This window comes from Salvelinus alpinus, chromosome 24 (assembly GCF_045679555.1).
Source record: "Salvelinus alpinus chromosome 24, SLU_Salpinus.1, whole genome shotgun sequence".
Classification (NCBI taxonomy): domain Eukaryota; kingdom Metazoa; phylum Chordata; class Actinopteri; order Salmoniformes; family Salmonidae; genus Salvelinus; species Salvelinus alpinus.
In genome coordinates this window covers 47,844,674-47,859,649 of record NC_092109.1, presented here as the reverse complement: position 1 = coordinate 47,859,649, position 14,976 = coordinate 47,844,674, and the positions used below count along the sequence as shown (strand labels likewise).

The following is a 14,976-nucleotide window of genomic DNA, read 5'->3' as shown; positions in this document are numbered from 1 at the left end:
AATGAATGAGACGGGACTGAGTCTGGTTACCATATCAATGAATGAGACGGTACTGAGTCTGTTTAACATATCAATGAATGAGACGGGACTGAGTCTGGTTATCATCTCCATGGTGCATTCCTTCTGTCAGAGGCACTACCTCAGGCTGCTGTCAATCAGTCAGGACCTGCAATCACATTGGAACTCGCATCACCTGTGCTCTTCCCTCACACACAGCTGATTTAAATGAGGTGTGTTTAGCAACAGGCTCTTATACAGAAACGGTTTGTTCTGGGCTCAAGTTGCTGCTAACTGCCCTGAACGAACTGGCTGTTATCTAGAAGAGTCCAGAGAGAAACGGTAACATTTAAAAGCAGATTTGTTTGCTAGGTATTGGGACATTTTGTCGTATGGTTTCTAAAGCTGCAGTTTAATTAAGCCTTTAGGTAGTGTCTGTTGCTAAGGTAGTTGGCTCAAGGTTGTGTTAAGGTTAGGTGGTTTGACGTTCTAACGATGAAGGAAGAGATCGCAGCAGCAGTGTTCTTTGTTGCTCGGCTGGCGAAGCGCCACGGTAGTTTAGATGCTGAGAGCAGAGAGGGGTTTGCTGCTGCCCTCACCTCAGCCCTGTTTGACACCTACAAGACCCACTGGTACCCTCACACACCTGTCAAGGGACAGGCCTACCGGTCAGTAACTACACACACACCTGTCAAGGGACAGGCCTACCGGTCAGTAACTACACACACACACACACACACACCTGTCAAGGGACAGGCCTACCGGTCAGTAACTACACACACACCTGTCAAGGGACAGGCCTACCGGTCAGTAACTACACACACACACACACACACCTGTCAAGGGACAGGCCTACCGGTCAGTAACTACTCACACACCTGTCAAGGGACAGGCCTACCGGTCAGTAACTACACACACACACACACACACCTGTCAAGGGACAGGCCTACCGGTCAGTAACTACACACACACACACACACACACACCTGTCAAGGGACAGTTCTACCGGTCAGTAACTACCCTCACACACCTGTCAAGGGACAGGCCTACCGGTCAGTAACTACACACACACCTGTCAAGGGACAGGTCTACCGGTCAGTAACTACACACACACCTGTCAAGGGACAGGTCTACCGGTCAGTAACTACACACACACCTGTCAAGGGACAGGCCTACCGGTCAGTAACTACACACACACACCTGTCAAGGGACAGGTCTACCGGTCAGTAACTACACACACACCTGTCAAGAGACGGGCCTACTTGTGTTCCGGTGTGTATAACCATTGTGCATGTGTTAGGTGTCTACGTATGAACCGAGCTCAGCTGAGGGACCCTGTGTTGGAGAGGGCGTGTTTACGGAGCGATGTCTGTTACGAGGACCTGGGGTTGCCACGGGAGATGACAATCTGGGTCGACCCTGGAGAAGTGTCCTGCAGGTGAGTGCTATTGTACTGAGGCACTACTATACTGGTATGTCTTACTGTAGACTCTCAACAGATTGTCACCTGGTGTGCCAAATTCAGCCCCTTGGCATGTTAAATGTAGACATAAATAGACAAACTGTAAAACCCACTTGGAATTCACCTCAAAATGATCTATTTTAAGAAATCTATACCCAACTATTTCCATTCATAAATGGACTTATGTGAACATGTACAAATGTAAGGTTTGAAGTTGTTAAATACAATGTCTGTTTGTGCTTCTTGGCTCAATTTGCGGCGTACATGTTCCGTCCCCCGAACCTCCAGAACAACTCAATCTAGTTGACACCTACGCTAGGGTTCCAGAAGGTTCTACTCGGCTCCACAGCACCAGTTTGTGGATAACTGAGAAGCCGGGGTCATGTGTCATTAGGGTGGAGCCAGCCGGGGGTCGTGTTCATTAGGGTGGAGCCAGCCGGGGGTCGTGTTCATTAGGGTGGAGCCAGCCGGGGGTCGTGTTCATTAGGGTGGAGCCAGCCGGGGGTCGTGTTCATTAGGGTGGAGCCAGCCGGGGGTCGTGTTCATTAGGGTGGAGCCAGCCGGGGGTCGTGTTCATTAGGGTGGAGCCAGCCGGGGGTCGTGGTCATTAGGGCGGAGCCAGGGCTAGAATAAAACTGTAAAGTCTGGGGGGGTCCCGAGGAGAGGTTTGAAAAACGTATTGTCTGGTTCAGCTAGAACCTCCCTCTGCTTGTTAACCTGAGCCCAGGGAAAGGGTTTACTGTGTTGTGGCAGGAAGATGTTGTGATGCGTTTCCTGTGTAGGTACGGAGAGCGCAGCGTTCCCTTCTGTGTGATGCAGCTGCAGAGCTGTCACCAAGGTGACAAGGAGTTTTCCCGACGCATACATAATGCAGTGGAGAGGGCTGCCTCCGACATCCAATCAGGTGCGCTGGTTTTCTGTTTCTCAGATAAATATTAGTTTTTCTTACCCTGATTATCAAATGTGTTGCAACATGTATGGGTGGATTGGATTATGCTGAGCTGCGGGGACCGGTCTTTGGCACGTGATGTGAATGGTCAAAGCGCTGATGGAGGAGCGCCCTTCTCAAATTGAACAGTAATCTGCGCAGCTTGGTCATGTTGTCGTCATGGCAGCTTGGTCATGTTGTCGTCATGGCAGCTTGGTCATGTTGTCGTCATGGCAGCTTGGTCATGTTGTCGTCATGGCAGCTTGGTCATGTTGTCGTCATGGCAGCATGGTGCATCGTCTACAAACATCTATTGTCAATAAAATGCATATGTTCTAACTAGTTTTCACTGGAAGGCAGTTCCAAATTAACTGTTCTAGAAGGTTCTACAGTTGTTTTACTGTAGCCTGTAGGGCAGGGATCGTAAACTGCTTTTGATAACACCAATCACTTTATCCCTTGAACAGACTTCTACTCCTTATCCACATCATTTAGGCTACGTCACTTTTGTTTTGAGCCGACTTCGCCGCGGGCTTTGAACGGGGCACCTGGGTCACGCCTGGGAGGCAGCCCTGTTCCAAAACGAATACAACAACTTTTCACCCGGTGCAAGCTCCTCTTACCGGGATAACCCAGGCCAGATAATCGAATCCATTTACTGTGAAAAGTGTTTAATGCTTTGATTTGATCCAATCAGGCTCTTCCTCTGACGAGGAGGGCGGTGACACCAGCATGGGTAGCAGCTGCAGCAGCCTATCCGCTCCCTGCCCTGCCCCCAACCCGAAACCCAAAACCATCCCAACAGTCAGCAACCCCAACAGTGTCTACCAGGTAACTAACCAGGTAACTGCAGCTCTAGAGGTGTCTACCAGGTAACTAACAAACTAATGTTAAGAGCGCTGACGTAACAAACCAGGACTGGACGAAGCTCTAGGGCAGGGGTACTCAACTCAAGGTCCGGAGCCTCCTGGTTTTCTGTTCTACCTGATAATTGCACCCAACCGGTGTCCCAGGTCTAAACCAGTCTAATTTAGAGGGGAACAATGAAGGGGGGAGAAAATGCAGTGAAACTGAAAGTCCAGAGTTGAATTTGAGAGCTCTGGGGATGTGTGGTTTAGATAATAGTTGTCTACTATACAGTAACAGATGTGGTCCAGGCGTTGTAAGAGCTGGCAGGCATCAATGATGTGGTTGTGATGTGACTCGTTCTCTCTGTTCCAGTTCAGTGAGTTCGCTCTAGTGCCACCCCCTCCGGCCTGGGCAGCTTACTCCAACAGGAAGGCCTTCCCTGGGGAGGGCTACCTTCACGGCCCCCCCTCTGGAGGGCTGTTTGCCCAGCAACACAGCAGCCAGTTCCAGCCTCCTAAAGGATTCAAACCCTACAGAGCCACCTCCTCATTCACCGGGCCCAGGCAGGACAAGTACCACTGGGTCAGCAAGAACCGCTCCTAGAATGTCGACCTAGAACCTACTGGAAACTAAACCCCACTGGCTGCTTGGAGCCCAGAACACTTAAAAATATTAAAAAGGTCAAAGTATTATAAAATGGTTAAAGCAATGCTGTTTCAGCATTTTTAAAGTTGCAGTATTTTTATCGAAAAAATATTTTATGTCTTAACTATTGTGATTGTTAAACTGGAAAATATTGCCTGAATAAAATTATTGATTTATTTTTAATAAACTGGTTGTCTGTTTGTAGTGGGGATTGTCTAGGACCTCTTTCAGATGAATGTTTTCAGAGGAACGCTGGGTGCGAGTGTCCAGGTTTACATTGGTCCATATTATTCAGTGGGGTTAATTTGGTTAGTGAATGAGCTTCAATATTTGTAAACCAACTAGAGGTGGGCAGTATACCGGTATGACGTTGTGCCAGGATATGGATTTTTGCCATATTGTGCATATGATAAATTAATGTATGAAATTAAGCGCGTTTGTTATTTTCAGTCACGTGATCCAGCCTAGTGGGCCAATTCAAATTGTTTCTTACTAAAATATTTTTTTTAGCAAAGAAAACAAAGCATGGACGTTACACTCAATCTGCCTGCCAAAGTCAACAAGCATGCAAACATTTAGTGAACTCCTTTCATTATCAAGTGTCAAATCATGCACTGACGACAAGGATAACAACGCTGAGTTGTAGGACGAAGAATAATTTGTTTGAAAAAAGGGGGAACTCTTGTCGTTTGGCTTCAAGATATTCGACCTCGACCAACAGTAAATTGACGCATTGTGCTAGCCAAAGGTGGAAACGCCAGCGGTTTTTACCACCTGAGAACCCTGCATGTGCGCGAATCTACCAGAATGCATGCATCAAGTCCCTAGACGTCAAGCCAGACCTGCACTCCGCTATCACTCAAGGTGTCATTTCTTAGTGGTACTCCCTACGGCAAGACGTGGAATGAGAACGAGTGCAATTACGTATCACATAGCGAAAGACATGGAACCAATTCAGAAAGTTGATTCGAAATCTAGATACCTAGCCGTATCTGCAAAACATGTCTGCCAGAACTCTACACAGAATGCGGGACAGTTGTCAACGAAATCTGTAACGCTGCATTCTCTACCACTGCAGACTTACGGTCAAGCCGGACCACAGAGCCATACATTAGCCTCACGATTCATTACATTGACAGCTGGAAGCTGCAAAGCAAATGCCTTCAGACCTTATTTCCCAGGATAAATAATTGCAGCTGGGCTGAGGGAGGCACTTTCATCTTGGGGCTTGAAAGTCGTGTCAAGTATGTATGACTACTGGCTGTACATGTTGGATCAGAACCCATGCTGACTCTGGTATGCTAGGTTGTACATGTTGTACCTTATATCAGTTAGCAAGGATGGCCATCCTGCTAGCTGATATAAAGTAGTTGAGGATGGCCATCCTGCTAGCTGATATAAAGTAGTTGAGGATGGTCATCCTGCTAGCTGATATAAGGTAGTTGAGGATGGCCATCCTGCTAGCTGATATAAGGTAGTTGAGGATGGCCATCCTGCTAGCTGATATAAGGTAGTTGAGGATGGTCATCCTGCTAGCTGATATAAGGTAGTTGAGGATGGCCATCCTGCTAGCTGATATAAGGTAGTTGAGGATGGTCATCCTGCTAGCTGATATAAGGTAGTTGAGGATGGCCATCCTGCTAGCTGATATAAGGTAGTTGAGGATGGCCATCCTGCTAGCTGATATAAGGTAGTTGAGGATGGCCATCCTGCTAGCTGATATAAGGTAGTTGAGGATGGTCATCCTGCTAGCTGATATAAGGTAGTTGAGGATGGCCATCCTGCTAGCTGATATAAGGTAGTTGAGGATGGCCATCCTGCTAGCTGATATAAGGTAGTTGAGGATGGCCATCCTGCTAGCTGATATAAGGTAGTTGAGGATGGCCATTGTACTAACTGACAATGAGAATACACAAGGACCACTCACAGCAAGCTGCCAGCCAGACTTCCTAGTCTACATCATAGCTCCTCCCATCAGCTGAAGGTTGGCCAGTTTAACCAAACGGTGCTCAGACGGCCTGCCGGAGACACAGCAGGGTTCTGACGAAGAGTGGCGACGACTACAACTCAGACAGGGAACTTCTCCATTGGACAACAATACACGACATGCAAAAGAGCCTCAAACACTCCTATTTCCTCCAGAAAACAGAATAAACGGACTGAAAATGACATGGTTAAAGGGATGCGTGTGTAATAAGGTGGAATTTTAGGATGTGTGTGATATGCTTTTCTGTTATTTAACCGGTTTTACCCTCATTCATCCCCAGAAAAGTATATTGTTTGGTGTCTGTGGAAGACGTTATGAGAGTGTACAAAGTACCCTCCATTTATGTGGACAGTTGATTAACTCGTGCCCTGCCATGTCACCGAACAATGCAGATGATGAATGGGGGCTGACCCAGCCTCAGGAACTATTCCATCACCCGAGCCAATCAGAGCACTCCTGATGGGAGGCCTCACCTCTTCCTGTCCAGTACTATATAAACTGAATGTGTGAACATGACTTGTGTTCGGATGGCGACCAGACATATGATTGCTGTCAATTATGTGCTACAAAATCATTCCAGGACTACCCCCCGCCGGGACCTTGATACTGGACTTCTGAAATGCTTTGTTTGGACTCTACACCATGGAGAGCTCCCTGAAGACCATTGGTACCAGACAGGATATATGTACGAGTATCCAGCTCCATCTCAGACAGGATATATGTGTATGAGTATCCAGCTCCATCTCAGACAGGATATATGTACGAGTATCCAGCTCCATCTCACCTATCTTTTCCCTGATTTGAATGTGAGCGTGTAACCTACAGGCTTGTTATAGTCCTATAATCCCTGATTTGAATGTGAGCGTGTAACCTACAGGCTTGTTATAGTCCTATAATCCCTGATTTGAATGTGAGCGTGTAACCTATAGGCTTGCTATAGTCCTATAATCCCTGATTTGAATGTGAGCGTGTAACCTACAGGCTTGCTATAGTCCTATAAACCCTGATTTGAATGTGAGCGTGTAACCTACAGGCTTGCTATAGTCCTATAATCCCTGCGTTGTTTCCTTCTGAAATATCAAGAGTAACTCTTTGATTTTAGGCCCTCTAATCCCCATTCCCTGTTTCTGACTCAGGCTAGAGAATCAATCACATTAGTAAATCATTTTGCCATCAAAATCTCCATTATTAATGTGTACTGTTATCACTCTAAGGTGTAGTCCCGAAAAGTTAGACAGCTAAACTCTTAACAACACTAACGTCCAAGGAACAGGCAGGTGTTGTCTTTTGGCAGGTTTAATGCAAAGTGTATAACTAACTATAATAACTAATACTTATGTCATGTAATAAAATGCAAATTAATTACTTAAAAATCATACAATGTGATTTTCTGGATTTTTGTTTTAGATTTCGTCTCTCACAGTTGAAGTGTACCTATGATAAAAATTACAGACCTCTACATGCTTTGTAAGTAGGAAAACCTGCAAAATCGGCAGTGTATCAAATACTTGTTCTCCCCACTGTATATCCACAGTAAAACAAGTACTATATCGACATAACCTGAAAGGCCGCTCAGCACGGAAGGCACTGCTCCAAAACCACCATAAAAAAGCCAGACTACAGTTTGCAACTGCACATCGTCTCGGTGAAAGATCATACTTTTTGATCAAAGATCATACTTTTTGTAGAAAAGTCCTCTGGTCTGACGAAACATAAATAGAACTGTTTGGCCATAATGACCATCGTTATGTTTGGAGGAAAAAGGGGGCGGCTTGCAAGCCGAAGAACACCATCCCAACCGTGAAGCACAGGGGTGGCAGCATTGTGTTGTGGGGCTGCTTTGCTGCAGGAGGGACTGGTGCACTTCACAAAATAGATGGCATCATAGGGAAGGACAATTATGTGGATATATTGAAGCAACAGCTCAAGACATCAGTCAAGAAGTTAAAGCTTGGTTGCAAATGGGTCTTCCAAATGGACAATGACCCCAAGCATACTTCCAAAGTTGTGGCAAAATGGCTTAAGGACAACAAAGTCAAGGTATTGGAGTGGCCATCACAAATCCTTGACCTCAATTCTACAGAAAATTTGTGAGCAGAACTGAAAGAAAATGTGTACGAGCAAGGAGGCCTACAAACCTGACTCAAGTTACACCAACTCTGTCAGAAGGAAGGAATTCACCCAACTTATTGTTGGATGCTTGTGGAAGGCTACCCAAAACATTTGACCCAAGTTAAACAATTTTAAGGCAATCCTACTAAATACTAATTGAGTGCATGTAAACTTCTGACCCACTGGGAATGTGATGAAAGAAATAAATCATTCTCTCTACTATTATTCTGACATTTCACATTCTGGGGTGTGGTGATCCTAATTGACCAAAGACAAGGAAGTTTTATTAGGATTAAAAATGTCAGGAATTGTGAAAAGCTGAGTTTAAATGCATTTGGCTAAGGTGCTCGTTAACTTCCGACTTTAACTGTATCTGATTGGCTGCTGCTGGTCGGGATATTATCCAGAGGAGAGCAGAAAGAAGCAGATTTCCCTTGATGACGTTGGTCAGCATCGTGTCCACTGAGGTTGACTCTGTGGCATCACAACAGCTCTCTTCTGAAAGTCGACGATCATCCAGACCATCAAACAGAACTTTGTACTTGTCAAAGTTGGAGATTCCAGATGATTTGGGTTCCATAGAGAAGTGGAGAAGACGTTCTATCAAGCTGAGCTTCTTCTCCTTCATCAAATTCAGCTTTCAAAAAGGAAGTGAAAATCTGAACTGGATTGGCTTTTCCTTCAGCCCAGTTCAGAATGAACTTCTGCGCTGATTTTCCGATGCCAGCGACGCCCTTTGTCAACACAGTTCTGATAGGTCTGTCTTGTCCAGGTTGAAGATATGATGTTGCATTTGATTGGTGTCTTTCGTGTTGATTGTCTCCTTCATGCGGTTTCAACCTTTCTCAGCTCATGTTCATGATTGACCCTTCCACTTCGACCCTCTGTGATGTAGAGCTCTGTGTGGCTCTTATCGAGAAGGGTTTCCTTGTTAAGCTTCCACTTCCACCCTCTGTGATGTAGAGCTCTGTGTGGCTCTTATCGAGAAGGGTTTCCTTGTTAAGCTTCCACCCTCTGTGATGTAGAGCTCTGTGTAGCTCTTATCGAGAAGGGTTTCCTTGTTAAGCTATTCACTGAAACTTCTTCAGGTTGGATTTAACTTTACAATGACATTCCAAGCTCATCTAAATGGCAGAGTAGCAGAAAACAGTTTCAGACATTCAACTGTTAAATAATTTGTCCTCTTATATATTAATTCAGTAATGTTGAATACTGCAATCTAAAGTTTGAAATATCTTACTCTTCTCCAGTGTGTCAGCGAGCTCCTTCTGGTTCATGTTCCTTAGGACGTGCAGTGTGATCTTCAGCACCCCCTGTCTGGCCCTGCTCCTTCTCTTCATCGTCCACCACTTTCTCATCCTCCTTCTGACTCTCAAAGCATTCTGGGAGATCTGGACTCCTCTTGAACCTCTTCAGATTTTCCTCACTAAATTGATGAGTTTGTTTAAGTGGCTGAGATCGGGGTAAATAATTCTGTTGAAATAAAACTGATTTCAAACTCATATAAGATTGAAATAAATATTTGTATGGAGATCACACATCTCACTGTGAATATGGAGTCCAGGTCTCTTTGATGACTCTGGGCAGACTGACCCCTGGGAATCTCTGGCTCTGATCTCTCCTGTTGGTTTCTGTGGACAAAACATCCTAATAATGATACATGCACTTAGTATAGCGCTTTTCATTAAGTTCTCAAAGCTCTGCTGAGGAAAAAAGGTATATACAATAAAAACAACTACCGGACAACTAGGACAAGCTCAAACCAAGTTTATTCACCCAATGGGTCAGACAGCTGAACAGACAAAGACTTGTTCCCACCAGCACAAGTATATATACCCCCCTTTAGGGGAAGTCTCCTCCTTCCCTGTAAACATTACATCTTTGTTGCTAGGCAGGAAGTTAAGTGATGCGGGTAATAAATTGTTCCTTCTCCCTTAATGTGACCTGACCTCGGCCCCCATTCCTCACTAATCCACAGCTATCCACCCTTATGAGTGACCTCAGCCATGTGATTGCCTTTTCCCCTCACTCAGTAACATTCCAGGCCCCTGGCTCTTATGCACCCTCCATACAGTCCTACTACAGATAACCAGTAACTTCTGGTGTTGCAAGTATTTCAAATTACAACCCAACAACTGAAACCAGGCTGTGGCCCTTCTCCTCTCCATAGGATACCGGATGTCAACCCAACAACTGAAACCAGGCTGTGGCCCTTCTCCTCTCCATAGGATACCGGATGTCAACCCAACAACTGAAACCAGGCTGTGGCCCTTCTCCTCTCCATAGGATACCGGATGTCAACCCAACAACTGAAACCAGGCTGTGGCCCTTCTCCTCTCCATAGGATACCGGATGTCAACCCAACAACTGAAACCAGGCTGTGGCCCTTCTCCTCTCCATAGGATACCGGATGTCAACCCAACAACTGAAACCAGGCTGTGGCCCTTCTCCTCTCCATAGGATACCGGATGTCAACCCAACAACTGAAACCAGGCTGTGGCCCTTCTCCTCTCCATAGGATACCGGATGTCAACCCAACAACTGAAACCAGGCTGTGGCCCTTCTCCTCTCCATAGGATACCGGATGTCAACCCAACAACTGAAACCAGGCTGTGGCCCTTCTCCTCTCCATAGGATACCGGATGTCAACCCAACAACTGAAACCAGGCTGTGGCCCTTCTCCTCTCCATAGGATACCGGATGTCAACCCAACAACTGAAACCAGGCTGTGGCCCTTCTCCTCTCCATAGGATACCGGATGTCAACCCAACAACTGAAACCAGGCTGTGGCCCTTCTCCTCTCCATAGGATACCGGATGTCAACCCAACAACTGAAACCAGGCTGTGGCCCTTCTCCTCTCCATAGGATACCGGATGTCAACCCAACAACTGAAACCAGGCTGTGGCCCTTCTCCTCTCCATAGGATACCGGATGTCAACCCAACAACTGAAACCAGGCTGTGGCCCTTCTCCTCTCCATAGGATACCGGATGTCAACCCAACAACTGAAACCAGGCTGTGGCCCTTCTCCTCTCCATAGGATACCGGATGTCAACCCAACAACTGAAACCAGGCTGTGGCCCTTCTCCTCTCCATAGGATACCGGATGTCAACCCAACAACTGAAACCAGGCTGTGGCCCTTCTCCTCTCCATAGGATACCGGATGTCAACCCAACAACTGAAACCAGGCTGTGGCCCTTCTCCTCTCCATAGGATACCGGATGTCAACCCAACAACTGAAACCAGGCTGTGGCCCTTCTCCTCTCCATAGGATACCGGATGTCAACCCAACAACTGAAACCAGGCTGTGGCCCTTCTCCTCTCCATAGGATACCGGATGTCAACCCAACAACTGAAACCAGGCTGTGGCCCTTCTCCTCTCCATAGGATACCGGATGTCAACCCAACAACTGAAACCAGGCTGTGGCCCTTCTCCTCTCCATAGGATACCGGATGTCAACCCAACAACTGAAACCAGGCTGTGGCCCTTCTCCTCTCCATAGGATACCGGATGTCAACCCAACAACTGAAACCAGGCTGTGGCCCTTCTCCTCTCCATAGGATACCGGATGTCAACCCAACAACTGAAACCAGGCTGTGGCCCTTCTCCTCTCCATAGGATACCGGATGTCAACCCAACAACTGAAACCAGGCTGTGGCCCTTCTCCTCTCCATAGGATACCGGATGTCAACCCAACAACTGAAACCAGGCTGTGGCCCTTCTCCTCTCCATAGGATACCGGATGTCAACCCAACAACTGAAACCAGGCTGTGGCCCTTCTCCTCTCCATAGGATACCGGATGTCAACCCAACAACTGAAACCAGGCTGTGGCCCTTCTCCTCTCCATAGGATACCGGATGTCAACCCAACAACTGAAACCAGGCTGTGGCCCTTCTCCTCTCCATAGGATACCGGATGTCAACCCAACAACTGAAACCAGGCTGTGGCCCTTCTCCTCTCCATAGGATACCGGATGTCAACCCAACAACTGAAACCAGGCTGTGGCCCTTCTCCTCTCCATAGGATACCGGATGTCAACCCAACAACTGAAACCAGGCTGTGGCCCTTCTCCTCTCCATAGGATACCGGATGTCAACCCAACAACTGAAACCAGGCTGTGGCCCTTCTCCTCTCCATAGGATACCGGATGTCAACCCAACAACTGAAACCAGGCTGTGGCCCTTCTCCTCTCCATAGGATACCGGATGTCAACCCAACAACTGAAACCAGGCTGTGGCCCTTCTCCTCTCCATAGGATACCGGATGTCAACCCAACAACTGAAACCAGGCTGTGGCCCTTCTCCTCTCCATAGGATACCGGATGTCTAACAATAACATGTTCAGACAAAAGGTAAACGCCCTGCTCTCCCTCAGTGACATGAACAAGGATATTTCAAGGTTAGAAGTCAGAACCCATCACCAAGCTACCAATTACCTTACTCTGGAAGAAGTCACATCCAAACGACTTTGTGAACTATTATCAGATCTAAATATGAGATATCATAGAATATAAATTGCAATAACATATCACTCTGTAGTCAGATGTTAACAGAATGTGCAATAGATCCTTTTAAACACAAAAAGGATGTTTCAAGTGAAAATTAAGCAGGTCTGATCACGAAAAATAAAATTCATTCTTGCCTACTTTACCCATATTTTAACTACTGAAACCACTGCCGAGTCATTAACTACTGAAACCACTGCAGAGTCATTAACTACTGAAAACACACTGCCGAGTCATTAACTACTGAAAACACACTGCCGAGTCATTAACTACTGAAAACACACTGCCGAGTCATCAACTACTGAAAACACACTGCCGAGTCATTAACTACTGAAACCACTGCCGAGTCATTAACTACTGAAACCACTGCCGAGTCATTAACTACTGAAACACACTGCCGAGTCATTAACTACTGAAACACACTGCCGAGTCATTAACTACTGAAAACACACTGCCGAGTCATTAACTACTGAAAACACACTGCCGAGTCATTAACTACTGAAAACACACTGCCAAGACTTGAATTTATTGAAAATAACACCAAACTACTGAAGGTTTAGTTGAATTACTAGTTGAGCCTCATGTAGTTCACTACTCCCCAACTCTGATCTTTACTAGTAAATTACAAATTTAATTTATGTGTTACTATAGAGACACAGATGTAGAGGCTCCCGAGTGGTACAGCGGTCTAAGGCACTGCATCACAGTGCTCGAGGCATCACTACAGACCCTGGTTCAATACCGGGTTGTATCACAACTGGCCGTGATCGGGAGTCCCATAGGGCGGCGCACAATTAGCCCAGTGTCGTCCAGGTTAGGGGAGGGTTTGGCTGGGGTAGGCCGTCATTGTAAATAAGAAATTGTTCTTAACTGACTTGCCTGGTTAAATAAAGGTTAAATAATAAATACATCTACTGTATTAGGCACTGCGGACATGCAGTACCAGTCAAAAGGTCGGACACACCCATTCCAATGAGTAAGTGTCCAACCTTTTGACTGGTACTATACATCTCTTCTGATCTGGAATACAGGTGATCAATGTGTTGTTACTACTTCTGGTTCACTGGTCACTGGTCTCTCTTCATGGACAGACAGCTTGGTACAGGGGAGGCTGGTCTCTCTTCATGAACAGACAGCTTGGTACAGGGGAGGCTGGTCTCTCTTCATGGACAGACAGCTTGGTACAGGGGAGGCTGGTCTCTCTTCATGGACAGACAGCTTGGTACAGGGGAGGCTGGTCTCTCTTCATGAACAGACAGCTTGGTACAGGGGAGGCTGGTCTCTCTTCATGGACAGACAGCTGGGTACAGGGGAGGCTGGTCTCTCTTCATGGACAGACGGCTGGGTACAGGGGAGGCTGGTCTCTCTTCATGGACAGACGGCTGGGTACAGGGGAGGCTGGTCTCTCTTCATGGACAGACAGCTGGGTACAGGGGAGGCTGGTCTCTCTTCATGGACAGACAGCTGGGTACAGGGGAGGCTGGTCTCTCTTCATGGACAGACAGCTGGGTACAGGGGAGGCTGGTCTCTCTTCATGGACAGACAGCTGGGTGCAGGGGAGGCTGGTCTCTCTTCATGGACAGACAGCTGGGTACAGGGGAGGCTGGTCTCTCTTCATGGACAGACGGCTGGGTACAGGGGAGGCTGGTCTCTCTTCATGGACAGACGGCTGGGTACAGGGGAGACTGGTCTCTCTTCATGGACAGACAGCTGGGTACAGGGGAGGCTGGTCTCTCTTCATGGACAGACAGCTGGGTACAGGGAAGACTGGTCTCTCCATGGACAGACAGCTGGGTACAGGGAAGACTGGTCTCTCTTCATGGACAGACAGCTGGGTACAGGGAAGACTGGTCTCTCTTCATGGACAGACAGCTGGGTACAGGGAAGACTGGTCTCTCCATGGACAGACAGCTGGTTACAGGGAAGACTGGTCTCTCTTCATGGACAGACAGCTGGGTACAGGGGAGGCTGGTCTCTCCTGATGGAGCCTGACAAACACAGGAAGTGTAACTTCTGTCTAATTAGTTTATTTACAATTTGAGGCATTACACATAGTATCAACAACAATGAAGAGCTGAATAACCTGATACAATGTTACACAATAAATTGGCAAACACAGTACAAATTGAAAATCTATTTTCTTCAAACCTGTCACAGTGCTGGAGGCATAGCCGCGGGAAGTAGGGGTGCTGGGTGTGCTGCAGCACCCCCTGACAAACCGGAATAAAAAATATATTAATACATTTAAATACAAATCTCACAAAGGTAGTGCTCTGGGCCACAGCAAATTAATCTCTCTCTCCTCAGCCATTTGTGTCGCAAAAGCAAAGTTCAATATTTAAAGTTCACTGAGAAAATTTAAAAAGTGACATTCAACTCCCATTGAGCAAAATCATTGGGTTAGTGGAGTAGGTCCATGTCAGCTCAGCAACTTCCCGATTAAAGTCCAGCCAACTTAGATATTGACGTTGTGTTTTTCAGAGTGTGCC

General features: G+C 46.7%; 1 protein-coding gene across 2 annotated transcripts; it reads left to right on the top strand.

Annotated features, from left to right (window-relative positions):
• Positions 1-247: 247 nt before the first annotated feature.
• On the top strand, positions 248-4,068 carry btg4 (B-cell translocation gene 4). 2 transcript variants are annotated; one of them, XM_071362923.1, is made up of 5 exons: positions 248-665; positions 1,298-1,435; positions 2,242-2,363; positions 3,085-3,218; positions 3,609-4,068. In XM_071362923.1, the coding sequence occupies exons 1-5, from the start codon at positions 493-495 to the stop codon at positions 3,837-3,839; spliced, it is 798 nt and encodes a 265-aa protein (XP_071219024.1). In that variant the 5' UTR covers positions 248-492; the 3' UTR covers positions 3,840-4,068. The 2 variants fall into 2 exon arrangements, with proteins under 2 accessions (XP_071219024.1, XP_071219023.1); XM_071362922.1 differs by having other exon boundaries at positions 3,085-3,230.
• The last annotated feature ends 10,908 nt before the right edge of the window (positions 4,069-14,976 follow it).